The following is a 13755-nucleotide window of genomic DNA, read 5'->3' as shown; positions in this document are numbered from 1 at the left end:
AAAGCATAATAATACATTTACATCGAAAAATGAGACTGATACATAAGACATAAGATAGTGTATCTAGGGTTTACATCATGCAGAACAGTTTTTAAGGAATGTTAATTCCTTTCTTTCTTAAACAAGTCATGATAAGTGCTATTGAAACTAACTATTGAAACAAACCTTAGCATATTTCTAAGAACATATGTAGACAAGAAATGTTAATACTTGAGAGAAGTGTAAATGTGAATACATATTATAAAAATGGGCTTGCAAATTGCCAGGTCCAAATAAGAAGAGTTGCTCATTGAATACACTGAACCCAGATGGCTTCCACAGAAAATACAGCAGAAAAACAAAATCATGACCCAAGTATTTGACTAAGTGACTTGAAAATAAGAAAATTATTAGAGAAACAATATATATTTTTAAACTATCTCTACTTTGTACATATTAATAATGTGTGAGTGGCAAAGAAAAAAATTCTTAAACTTGTACTTATTTTTGCTTCAGCTTGGATCACTAATTTCAGATTATTATTGAATTTTCAAGAAAATATTACTAACTTTGAGAAAACAATCTTTAAAATTAATATTTTCATATCCAGCTAAGAAATTAACATATTTTAAATACATATTATATTTATGTCATCATTCCTCTATATTGTAAAGAAAGTCATAGAGGATGAAAATATGTCATTAAAGTGAAATTTTAATGTTGATTGTCATTCTATGAAATTAGAAAATAGTATCAAATCATATCATGGTATAATGTTTAAAAATTATATAAATTCAATTTCACACTCTCAACAATCCAGGAAAAAACAGATTGGTAGTCTTTTAAGTCAAAAAACAGGACAAAATGTTTATTTCTTAAATGTGTCTCCCAAATGTGAGGACACTGTATCTCATAAAACAAAGAAGAAATTAGTCACAAAGGAGAACACATCTTCATGGGTCTGTGCAAGACACTTTTTAATATTTGTGTTTGGCTTCTTACTTTTATTTTTGATGTAGCACAATGTTGCTTATTGAGTCACATTATCTTTCACATCAATAAATGTTTTTTATTCTGTGCCTAGTCACATCTTTACAAGATAAAATCCCTCCATGGAAGGGAAGCTCAGTTTAGGCAGGAAAACAGATAACAAACACATAAGTATGACACAATGTATTGCTGTGCTAGGCAGCTCTTGATAAGGAAATGTAAGAAAATAAAATAAGTAGAAACCTTAGCTTGATTCTAAAGAACCTTTCAATATAGTTGGGTTAAAAAATAAAGTGTATAGAACTAGAGAAAATGTCAAAGCAACAAATGATTAACTGTAAAACAAAGATGAAATTATTTCTATGCTACCTGGAAGGATATGATGATTAAATACCAGTGAGACAGCAGCATATTGAGATAAGGCCTTCATTATAAATAAGGATAGTTTTAAACTGAGTCTTAAGGGAAGAAACAGATATATGAGTTGTTGGCAGAGAAAAGCCCAGGAAAATAGGCATCTAGAAGCATTTTATCCTATTACTGTGATGCCAATTTGTATTCTGCATTTTATATTCGTATTTTTTCTTTGTATTTTTAAATGCCACTTCCTCTATATGTTGATGTTATTTTGAGCAGCTTATTTATGCTTTAGTAGTGACTGTTAGCCAACAGTGCTCCCCCAACTACAGAATCATCTCTCTATATAATGTGCTTGCTTATTTGTTAATTTTCTAAGTTTTTGTTCCTTAATCAATACTTGAATACCTAGTATCTGCTAAGCATTATGCTGGTGCTACTAAGAAAAAGACAGCCATGGTCCCTGAGTAGATCCTTCCCCATATTCTGGTAGGAAGACACCAGATAAAAAATAATAATTACAATAAACTTCCATGAGTGTCCTAACAAGGAAATATAAGGTGAGATGGTAGTTTGCAACAGGAAAATCCAAGTCTAGAGGATCAGGGAATGTATTTCGAAGAAGTAACTGGAAAGATTTGACCAGAAATTTGACTGTACAGGGAAACAAGACAAGATGGGAAGAGAGAAGGATAGGCGAGGAAAAGGAAGAAGAGCCAAGCAAAGGAGCCAAGCAAAGGACTAGCCAGTGCCTAGAAGACTGGTCCAGCAGTGAAAGAAGCCTAGTAATGTGTGTGTTCAAGTATAAATTGAGGCAACTGCACCTTCTGGATCCCAATGATTTCCACATTTCTATTCATTCCTTCTAGTAGAGATCTCATTCAAAAGAAGGGAAACAGAAAGAGGGAGGGAGAGAGAAAGAGAAAATGAGATCTAAAGAAATCATAATATCTGTACAGATATTTTACATAGATTATCTCATTTGGTCATCATGTTCACTTTCTTAGGGGAGTATTACATTCATTCACATTTTAAGGTGAAAAACTGAGGCTTAGAGATAAAATGATGAGCCCCGCAGTCATTAAGATCCATGGAGAGGGAGGTCTTCGGCCCACACTTTTAAGTTTCAAATTTCTTCCCCTAGATCTACCACTCATTTTAAGTGTTTATGGCATAGCCTGGGATACTTGAAGGTTTATGCTAAAGGCAGAAGCATAAAATTATCTAGTCACATACAATATATCTTCCTATCAAAAGTTTTGTTTCTCTTCTCATATTCTAATTTGTGTAACTTCTTAGATTATGAAGCCTAGATTCAAATATGACATTAGAAGGAAAAAAGTGTCCGAAGTATTTCTTCTAATAATATGCAGAATCATTCTGTGCTTCAAAAAATAATTTCTGCATTTCAATTCAAAAACAAAAGGCTCAGGTGTTCTTTAAACTTTTATGTCTCTGTGCCACTTAAATTGACATTAGTTTAGCATGTTGGAATTGGTGAAGGGAACAGGTCAATCTGATTCCCTTTCAGCTGCTCCAGCATAGCTGCGGCTTTTGTGTATCTATTTTTAGCCATCTGTACACGTTATGATTTCATATGTGTCATCTCCTTTATCACCACAGAAATCAGAGAAGCATCTGGTTTCTATTCAGCTCTATCTTTGTTTTGACTACTTGTCTAATTAATCAAGATGGTTTTGAATTATATTTCTCTCATTTCTCTTTCCCAGTTTAAGGTGTTAATCTTACCTCCCACCTTGTATCATCTATTTCTGCCTCCAAAGCCAATGACAACAAAAGGATACAGTCTTGTGCAGGGATGAATTCCTTCTAGATGTTACAAACTTTGTTATATTCAACTTTAATAGCCACCTTTGAGAATACATTTTAGATATTCATTTGCTTTTAATGATGCCAAAATGAAGTAATACTTGAGGTGTTAGTGGTGATTAAAAGAATTATGTAACCAAAAACATGATTATAGATGGCCTTAATTTGAATAGTAATTTTTAAGCTCTGTTGTGAATGAGGTCTAAGATGCTGTCGGCTCCATTTTTGTAAGGCGTTTTACTTATGCATGCACACACCCTTTGCATAATGACAGTCTCCTGCTACACTATACATTCTAAATGAGGAAAGGCTATCTAATTTGAATGTGAGAGCACAGTTGAAAACTTTTCATTCAAATTATGTAAAAATACATAAAGCACAGATTAGGGTCACAAGAGAGCCAACAGGTACAATTTAAAATGTATTCTTTCTGCTAAAGTCATTTGTTGAAAGCCAAAAGAATTTAAGTCTGCTGGTGTAGAGAAAATAAATTTGGTTTGCGTCACTTTCGGTTAACAAAAATCACATGCGTATTAAAACATCCTGGGTCTTCATAATAAAATTGTTTTTACACAACTACCTGAAACATCATTCATAAAGCAGTCATTCATTTTAATGCAGTGGATTGTTGTCAGTGTCAGCTGTGTCAAGACCTTTTCAAAATTGACAGGATTTAAAAGCCTCTAAACGGTTGTGATGACATCTCAGCTGTCATTTTCTAAGAACCACAATCCTGTGTCTTGTTTTCTAAGATTGGCAGTGTAGTGGTTTCAGAAATCTAAGATAATGTATGACCTTTTGAAAAATAAGCAAATAAAATATTATGTTTCACAAACATAATATTGAAAGTCACTGAAACCAAAGGGTATCCATACAAACAAAATACAATTAGCTATTTATATCAGTAAATAAAATAAATACGGCACTGTTTATTTCATTAATTGATAAAATGTTCAGCCCATGCTCTGCAGTTCCTAGTTTGACATGCTTACCAAAATCTAAGCTTCTCTGGAGCTTCCAAGCGGCTTAGGAGTACCTTCAACATGCAACTGCCAAGTATGAGTTTCTAGACAGTCACCTCCTGATGGAGTCCCACCTTTAGTATACTTCAAACTCAATATTTCCTCTATCTTACTTTTAGAGATAGAAAGGTATCCAAGTATCTTCTGGTAGAATACAGCCAAAAATCACATTTCAGAGGAGTGCCAAGTTGGGTTGGGAGTGCAATTCACAGACATGTCCCAAGGTGTGACTCTATTAAAGGAAGAAGGAAGAAACGTGTGTGTGTGTGTGTGTGTGTGTGTGTATTTATATGCGTGTGTGTATATATATATATTTCAGTTTACCATTCCATGTGCAAGTCTCCTCTTTAATATTTCAGAGTTATATAGAGAGACACAGTTATATATAACTGTATATATATAACTCTCTCTCTATATATATATATATATATACACATAGTAAGTTACATATATTATTTAGTAAGATATGTGTATCTATCTTACTGAAATGTCAAGGGAGTTGAAAAGAAAAGATAAGGCACTCTTGATAGCATAGTTCCATACATCACCAGAATTGACTTCTAGGGGTATTTAACAAAATATACGATTCCCTCTTAAAGGAAATATCTTAAATTGGCTTCTAGGACTGGATTTCTTTCTCCCCTACTGACTGCTCTTTCACCATTTCTTTTCCTGTTTCTACTCATAATCCAACATGTATTATAATAAGAGACACTCCTCATCTATTTTCTGCTTATACTCAGTCTCCTGATGATCTCTTCCAGTTCTCTGGCTTTAAAAGGGAATCTCAAACTTAACAAATTTAAATCTGAGTCCTGATTTCATGTTCGAAGCTTTCTTCAACCCAAGTTCTCTCTCTCTCTGTTAATAATAACTCTGTTCTTCCACTATTCTGGCTAAATAATTTGTAGTCATCCCTCGGTTCTTTTCTTTCTCATATACATATATTAAATCCATCAGCATTTCCTATCATCTCTTTCTTTAGATTATTTCTAATATCCAGCTATTCTTAAAAAGATGTTCTCCCTTGCGCTATTCAATCACAAGTTCCATTCATTCTACTTTCTGAATAGCTTTGAAATCTATGCACTTCCCCTTATTCTCTGTGACATTACCAAACCTAATTCACCACCAATTGTCCACCTGATCTTCTGGCGTGGTATCCTAATTTTTCTTTCCTTCACCCACAGCCAGCTATTACACCACATGGGAGCCAGCGGTGCTCTTTCAAAAATGTGGTTACATTAGTCCCTTACATAAAATTTTCCTCATTGGCCTCAGAATAAGTAAAGAAGTCCTTAACAAGACCTACAACGTCCTACATGATTTGGCGCCTTTATGCCTTTTGTGATTCACCTTTCTTCTCAAAGCCCACAGGGCTTCTTCCAGTTCACCATTCCATGTGCAAGTTTCCTCTTTAATATTTCACAGTCATGATACTACTTGAAAAATCAGCTTAAAATTTCATTTCCTTCAGAAAGCTTTTCCTTAGGGAAGCAATTTTTTCATTTGGGTTACTGTTTCAAAATCTGTCTTCTTGATTGACTTTTTACCTTAATCATCTTTTATCTTCAAATCCTAGCACAGTTTCTAAGCACCTAATCCATAAATACTCCAATTAAATAAATTGAAAAAATTACGAAAAATAAAATAGATAGCTTTCCAAAATATGTTACGACTTTCCCCCCAACACCACCATAAAAGGATAATATTATCCATCTTATATGGGTGTGTGATATTTAGCATGAAGTGGCCATATGAAAACTTAGCACATCAGTACTAATGTTTAATTAAAATAACATTATTTACAGTTAAAATAATCATCTTGAAGTATTCTTATGATTATTTTAGAGTTGATGGTATTGTTCAAAATACTTTGCCATGGGAAAAGACAAAGTCACTAAGGAAATAAGGAAAAAGTCTAGAAAGAAAAGACTTGAGGCAAAATTTGGGGAATATGTATATGCTCTGCTTATATTTTTAAAAGATCTGTGGATAATATAAAATTAGTAAAAGAAATAGAGAAAAGATAGTAAATAGAAGACCCCTTATTTCCATGTCATGGACTATTGAATTCATCTGTAGTGACAAATCTTTCTCTGATAATCACATTGAATACTTAACATTATCAGAAGCTTTTGTATTCAAATCTGTTTAAAAAATCAATTCTGATTTTTTTTTTTTTTTTTTTTTTTTTTTTTGACAGAGTCTTGCTCTGTCACCTAGGCTGGAGCGCAGTGGCACGATCTCGGCTGACTGCAACCTCCAATTCCTGGGTTCATGTGATTCTTCTGCCTCAGTCTCCCAAGTAACTGGGATTACAGACACCCGCCACCACACCTGGCTAATTTTTGTATTTTTAGTATAGATAGGGTTCCATCATGTCGGACCTGGCTGGTCTTTGACTCCTGGCCTCAGGTGATCCGCCTGCCTCAGCCTCCCAAAGTGCCGAGATGACAGGTGTGAACCACCATGCCTGGCCAATTTTCTGGAGATTTTAAAACCAAAACTGAATATAATAAAAAGAAAATTATAGTGACTTTCTGTGAACAAGGAAGGCTTCTCAGAGGATATTCAACTTAAGGTAAATGATAAAACTGGAAGACAATCTGTACAGGATATAATTATGGGGGCAAAAGCAATTTTAGATGGTGAAACAGTGTAAACAAAAGTTTTAGGTAAAATATTCACTTTGGGAACAGAAAGTAGTCCAATTTACGTATATCAATAGGAAAAAGTAGAAGTTGATTTCAGAACAATATATTAAAGTCAGGGTGTGAAGAACCTCAAATGCCACAGTGAGATGTTTAAGCTTTCTGTTGTAGAAAATAATGGGTTTTCAGCTGAATTTTTATATGATGAAAGTTATATTCTGGTAAAACTGATTTAGTAATATTATTTATTGTGTTCAGGAAGGAAAGATACTGTAAAAAGAGGTATCAGATAAATTACAAATTCCATAACTTAGGGAAAATGTTGGTTATTTTCCCTAAAATGGTTAAAAAGACCATTGCGAAATTAGAAATTAAAAGAAAGAATTTATATGCATATGTGCATGTACACACACACAAACACACAAGATAAGTGATCAGAGAAAAGAGAGGTGTCAGAGACAATTTCTACGTTAGCTTGAACAACTTTAAGAAATATAATTACATTTACACAAACATGTGGGTGTGATGTTTTGTCACTGACATTAAGCTGAACTGCCAAGACACAGCTTTATAAGACTACTGATTATCTCCTGAGAACAGCATACCTGTCATTACTTAGCTACCAATTGCTGATGCTGGCAGTTCCTTGGTAGGAAAATAGGCAAATCAGAAAAATGACAAGGATAAGTCAGAAGTACAAGGTTAATATATTTCAAAAATAATATTAATTGGCATTACTATGTTGAAATTGAAGAGTTCTCTCTAAAATTTAAACATGATTTTGAACAAATATGGAACTATTTTTTCACTTGCTTATACATGTATTTATTGAGTCCTTATAGTGTGCGAGGCATAAGAAAGGATGTTCAAAATGTAAATATCATCTAAGCAATGCAAAATCCCTTGACAGATCAGAAAGAAAAAATAATCCACACGTAAACTTCAATGTTAGGTGTTAAATTTAGCCTTAAAGACAAAAAGACTTGTGAAAGACTTAGGATAAAAGGCATGACTTTCAGTTAGATTGAGATATTATGAGAAAAGTTTAAAAGTAAGAATATACAAGAAATGTAAGTGGAATTGTCTAGCTTGATGGGAATACAGGGCACACATAGAAGAGAAGAAATATATAAGTAGGTATCACATTGTAAAGGCCATGAATGCCAAAGTCATGGCTTTGGACTTTTTAAATAGGAAATGAGGAATTATTATAGGTGTTCAGTTACAACAACAACAACAACAACAATAATAAGTTAGCACTGTTTGGCAGGCACACCTTGGCCATGCTGTCAGTAAAAAACTCCCTTGATGAGTGTCTAAACAGGTTAGGTTCCCCTACTTAACCACTAGGGGAGATACAAAGTTAAATAAATCACAGATGATGCTGTTAAAGACTTAACAATATAGTTAATTGAGGAAACAGGCTACATATATTTTCCCACACCAGGTAAGTTTATGAAACAGATTATAGTAGATGTTTAAAAACTGCTACAAGATCTTGATAATAGCCACTATTGGTTCCCACTATGGGACACTATATACGTTCATTATATAAGTAATCATTCCACTTCCCGGCACAAAACCTTTCAGTATCTTTCTATTGCTTCTAGTAGGAAAATAAGAAGTCCTGAACATAGCACACAAGCTCTACAAGACCTGACCTGGATCTCCTCTTACAACTTTATAACAAAAATTCCTTGCTTACACCCTACAGTCCAGCTATCCAGGTGTAGTGGCTCTTTAGAACCTAACAGTTTTTTTCTTGCATTATGGACTCTGTGTTTATTTGTTTATTTTTTTCTACTCTGTTTTTCCCCAGATTCTTAGAGCACCATCTTCTTCTTATCTTTCAACTTTAAATCGAAAACACCACCATTTATTTAGTTGTTGATTTTGTTTCCCCAAATACAGCAGCATCTTGTACATAGCAGACACTCGTAATTGTTTTGTGAAATAATAAATATATGGATCGTCCCGCTTTAATCCTTATATCACTGGGTCAAAAACTATCAATAGCTTAAAACTGAAGAAGCAGAAACTCAGAAATATTAAGGTAACTCTCCCAAGGTCACCAAAGCCGTAAGTGTTAGAGGACAGACTAGAAAGGATCCCCAAGTGTTTCACGGCCCTGCAGTATCTTCCTGTATGATAAACGGGCAACTGATTCCAGGTTTTCAGGCCTTTAAGATCATTTTGGCACTTGTTTGATGAGGGACTCAAGAAAGTAATCAAAGGAAGAAAAGTGGAGGTATATTCTGGGATCACTGAGTAGCTGAAGACCCAAAGGAAAGGAAAGATCTATGAGCAAATAGTGGCCTTTTGATGATTCTTTTCAAATTACATTTTCTTTATTATTTTCTTCCTAGAATAATAATATTAAAATACTTTGGTATTCTTATATCATTTAACCCTTAAAACATTTTAAGATAGGTGCTATTAGTATTCTCTTTTACACTACGGAAATTGAAGACGAAAGAAAATTACAGAAAACACTTCACTCATACAAACAGCAAGTAAGTAGCTGAGGAGTAATTTGATTGCAGGTGTCTATGCCTATTGTTTAATCTCAATTTAATGCACCATAAATTGTCATTTATAGTTCCAGAATCCAAAATTCTAACATTTTTACCATCTCCTGAATTTTGCCAAGGGACATTTAAATTCCATTTAACAAATATTTATCGATTGACTATTATGGGTAGGTATTCTGCTAAGTGCTAGAAAACAGAATGATAAATAAGACAGATACAGAACCCGCCTATGGTGAGCTTTTAATTTTAAGATTAGAATCTCTTCTGAGGCTGGGTACGGTGGCTCATCCCTATAGTCCCAGCACTTTGGGAGGCCGAGGCAGGCAGGTCATCTGAGGTCAGGAGTTCAAGACCAACCTGGCCAACATGATGAAACCCCATCTCTACTAATAATACAAAAATTAGCCAGGGCTGGTGGAGCACACCTGTAATCTCAGCTACTAGGGAGGCTGAGGCAGGAGAATCACATGAATTCAGAAGGTAAAGGTTGCAGTGAGCCGAGATTGTGCCATCGTACTCCAGCCCAGGTGATAAGAGCAAAAGAAAAGAAAGAAAAAAAAAAACTCTTGAATTTCATAACTATTTTCAGTTTAAGTTAGAAAATCTGGATATAAACTTTTCTGCTTCTCAGAATAGATCCTGGAATATGTGAGGATCTTAGTATCTCCACAAGAAGGTTTGGAGCATTTTACATATTTTCAGGTGAATGGTGTGTTTCAATATAATAGAATATAATAGATGTTCATTAGACCTCGCTGGAAATGCCTATGTGTGGTAATGGTAAATAAATAGGTAGATTATATGTAGATATATGTTCCTTGGGAGAGATGGGAATCAGTGAAGAGGGGATGTTATTTGATCCATTTATCAAACAAAAAGAAACACAAATTAGAGAGAAATGCAGTGTTGTAAGGAACAAAGGAAAATATGGAGAATGGAAATGAGTTGGTGTAATCAAACCTAATAAATTCTAGTAATAGTTCTGTCTATGAAAATGACATTTTATGTATTCAGGTCAAAGTATTAGAAAACAAAAGGTAGGTGAAAAAATGTAAAGTTGTCAAATGTCTTACTTGCTTTTTTAAACTTTGCCTTTTTAAAAAATAAATCTCAAAATAAGGTTTTACCACTGTTTCCTGTCAATGCTACCCTTCTCAAGCAAGGAAAAATAATGAAACTAAGCATGTATTCTGCATTCTAGAAAATGAATACATGACCTTTCTGCTGTTTTGCATCGAATTAGCTTTGTGTTTAGAAAGAATCAAATAATATGTATGTATAAACTATACATTCTTTGATTAAACTAATCCAATGATATGCAACCTTATTTTCCACAGATTAACATTGACTTCAGCACCAGAGACCTCATCTCAAAGAATATTGCTGAACCAACACTCAAATGCTTTGATGAGGCTCAGAAATTAATCTATTCCCTCATGGCCAAGGATTCTTTCCCTCGATTTCTAAAGTCAGAGGTTTATAAAAAACTGGTAAATAGCCAACAGGTTCCAAATCATAAAAAATGGCTCCCTTTTTTGTGAGGAAGGTAAAAGTTAACTAATTAGTCACTGTACTTCAGGGCCACAATATTTTAAATATACAACCACAATGCATTGTCCTTTGTTTTGTTTTTAGGATTTAGAAAACATTTTTTACCCAAACAGACGAATAACGTTTTATACATCAAGCCTGAATTTCTAACTCATTTGTTTAGAACGTATTTGCTTTACCAGCTACTTAATCTCCTACAGGGGGAGTACAAAGAAAGTTTATGGAGATACAATATAGTCTTAAAACTGATTACTCTTATTACATTATAATGTAAGAAATTGTACATATCTTCACATGGCAGGAAAGACTTTTGAGCATCATATACACAATTTTAAATACCATTGCTTTATTCAAAAAAACTCACTTTTGTAAAAAGAGAATTTTTGAACCAAAATACAAGCCTTCATTTAACATATTTAACTTTTTTCCTACAATTTCTTTCCAATTATTTCTAATAGTGTGGTGGTTATGGAAACTGCTATGCCTCTCAAATTATTTTTTTTTAAATCACAGGAATGTATACACATTTATATGTATGTCTTGAATGCACCATGGACCACAGTTTTTCAAAATACATCACTTGGCTCAATTCAATGGCATCACATATGAAATGTGATGAGTTATGTATGAAAAAGGCCTCAAGGGTGGGGAATACTGATTTTCTTATATTAACAGAAATGTAAAAGAAAGTGGAAGACTAAGGAGCATGGATAAATCCTTATAAGATGAAATATATAGCAAGTCATAAAATTTAAAAAATTGCAACATTATCTACTCTATTGTGGGGAAGTACCTATTCACTCCTTCAGCACTAATACTTGTTTATAAAACCCAAACAATTTTTTAAATGCGTTTATTTTGAGATGTTCCTAAAATTGTTTAATTCTATATGTCAATATCGTGTGATAAATATGAATAATTTCATTTCAATACGAGAAGCTGTAAGGATTCAACAGATCTCCCATGTTTCCATTTTCTTTGCACAGATTTATTTATCTGTATTGGTATTTCTACTTTTAGATTGTTTGAACATTAAAAAATGGAGGAAAAATAGCATGGCTTATTTTATGTTTTCACAAACTACTCATTTGATACACAAAATTTTGTCTCCCCTTCGTCATGAAAAATAAACACTTAAACATATGCAAATGGAATATTCCCTGTACATTTGCAAATTCTTTAAAAGAAGACATAAATAGAAATTGGTTGTGAAGCATTCAATGTGCCTTAAGGTGCACTTAGTGGAAAATAGCTACACATTTTAACATTTATTCTAGAGATTCCAACCTTAATTTACTCTCTATTTAAATGGGAAACTTTAAAATTATTCTCAGAGAAGAAATAGACTTTTGAGGATAAAAGGAATCTTAGAAATTAAAAGCACATTCCCACTTTTAGATGTGAAAAGAAAAAAATCTCAGTTATTTCCTCAGATCACAAGGCTGGTAAGTGACCAAGCTGGTCAGAGCAGTGCTTTTCCCACGTGGGCTCCCTGCTCTGACAGAAGAGTGTAGTCCTCTCTCCAATTTAGAACTGTTCTGAGGTCTGGAATCTAAATTCCAACTAATCCTCAAATACCCAGACATGATCCCTTTCATCAGGTATTTCAATTTTCTCTTTACAGTCAGTTTGCAACTTCTTTCTCACTACCATAGAGCAAGGCTTTATGTTTAATGATTGCCTCTCAAGTTTTCTCTAATGATGTAAAAGAAGACACAAATCAAACTTTTACTACTTAGAAACCGTAGGTGCTTGATAGTACCTTAAAAAGTACGGCTGGTGTCAAAATGGTTTGTTGAAAATTGGATGTTAAATGACCTCTAATAGAATCCCAGCCAAAGACCCTCAATAACAACACCTACCTCCTCAACTCACTCCCACCCTAAGTGACAATTCTAGGTATTCTGATTAAATAAAAGAAAAGAAAACAATTGCAGGTTTTTGAATACTTATTAGTGAGGATTTTGAATAAAATATCAGATGTACATCTTACACACGTGGTCTCTTTCATGCCATATGTTATTTTATTTCATCAGTTACCACTGATAAGTAATTTTATGGATGAAATTTTAAGTAAAAAAGGATTAATTCGCAATAAATGAATAACAACATTAACATTCCTTAAACATGTAATTAAATATTCAATGATTGTTTAATGTCATTTCCTAAAAATGTTTCCATCAACTTTAAGAAATGAGGTGCTAACATTAAAAACTAAGGTAAGCAGTAAAACATTAATATGATTACAAGATATTTAAATTGAAATGAACCTCTAAGATTTTTCCAAGCACAGTGCTTTCCACCTTCTGAAAGTTTCCACAGAATGTATTTTAATGAAATTTCTGCTTGCCCTCCACTAGTCAGACCTAAAGAAGTAAAATGATATATTTCTAAGATGATCGTACCTTTTTAACAATGAATTATGGAACTACAATCCATGAATTTATCTAAAATCCTTTTGAATTTATTTGTATTTCAAGTATTAATAATTCCATCAATAGTGATTCTTTTAAATATAGTTTCTTACATTTGCCTAGAAAGAATCTATTTCTGCCTCAAGATATAATCAACAAATTTTTTTCTAATACTATATTGTAAAAATCTAAAATCTTCAGGGCATTACAAACATAATCTAGTCTCCAACTTTCCCTTCCGAAATTTGCTTTTCTTTTGGGAGGTTTTCTTTAGTCTGTCTATATGTAGAATTCATTCTAACCACTTTCATAGTTTTAGTTACTTTGCTCTACAGTTTTTAAAATTCTGTGTGGTATAGCAACTATGTGTACTCAGGATATTGTTGATGAAAACACATATTAATATTCAATTAATATTTATTATATT

The 13755-nt window shown here is 33.2% G+C and overlaps 1 protein-coding gene across 1 annotated transcript in view; it reads left to right on the top strand.

Moving 5' to 3' along the window:
• RGS21 (regulator of G protein signaling 21) overlaps positions 1 to 12063 on the top strand; it is a 49717-nt gene extending 37654 nt beyond the window's left edge. The window contains exon 5 of the mRNA XM_017891578.1: positions 10701 to 12063. Within this exon, the coding sequence (XP_017747067.1) occupies positions 10701 to 10904 (204 nt within the window). The 3' untranslated portion in view covers positions 10905 to 12063. The remainder of the gene's footprint in view (positions 1 to 10700) is intronic.
• The last annotated feature ends 1692 nt before the right edge of the window (positions 12064 to 13755 follow it).

Source organism: Rhinopithecus bieti, unplaced genomic scaffold (assembly GCF_001698545.2).
Source record: "Rhinopithecus bieti isolate Rb0 unplaced genomic scaffold, ASM169854v2 scaffold_20206, whole genome shotgun sequence".
In the NCBI taxonomy this organism is placed as follows: domain Eukaryota; kingdom Metazoa; phylum Chordata; class Mammalia; order Primates; family Cercopithecidae; genus Rhinopithecus; species Rhinopithecus bieti.
The sequence above is the reverse complement of the archived record's forward strand: the minus strand, read 5'-3'. Positions and strand labels throughout refer to the sequence as shown.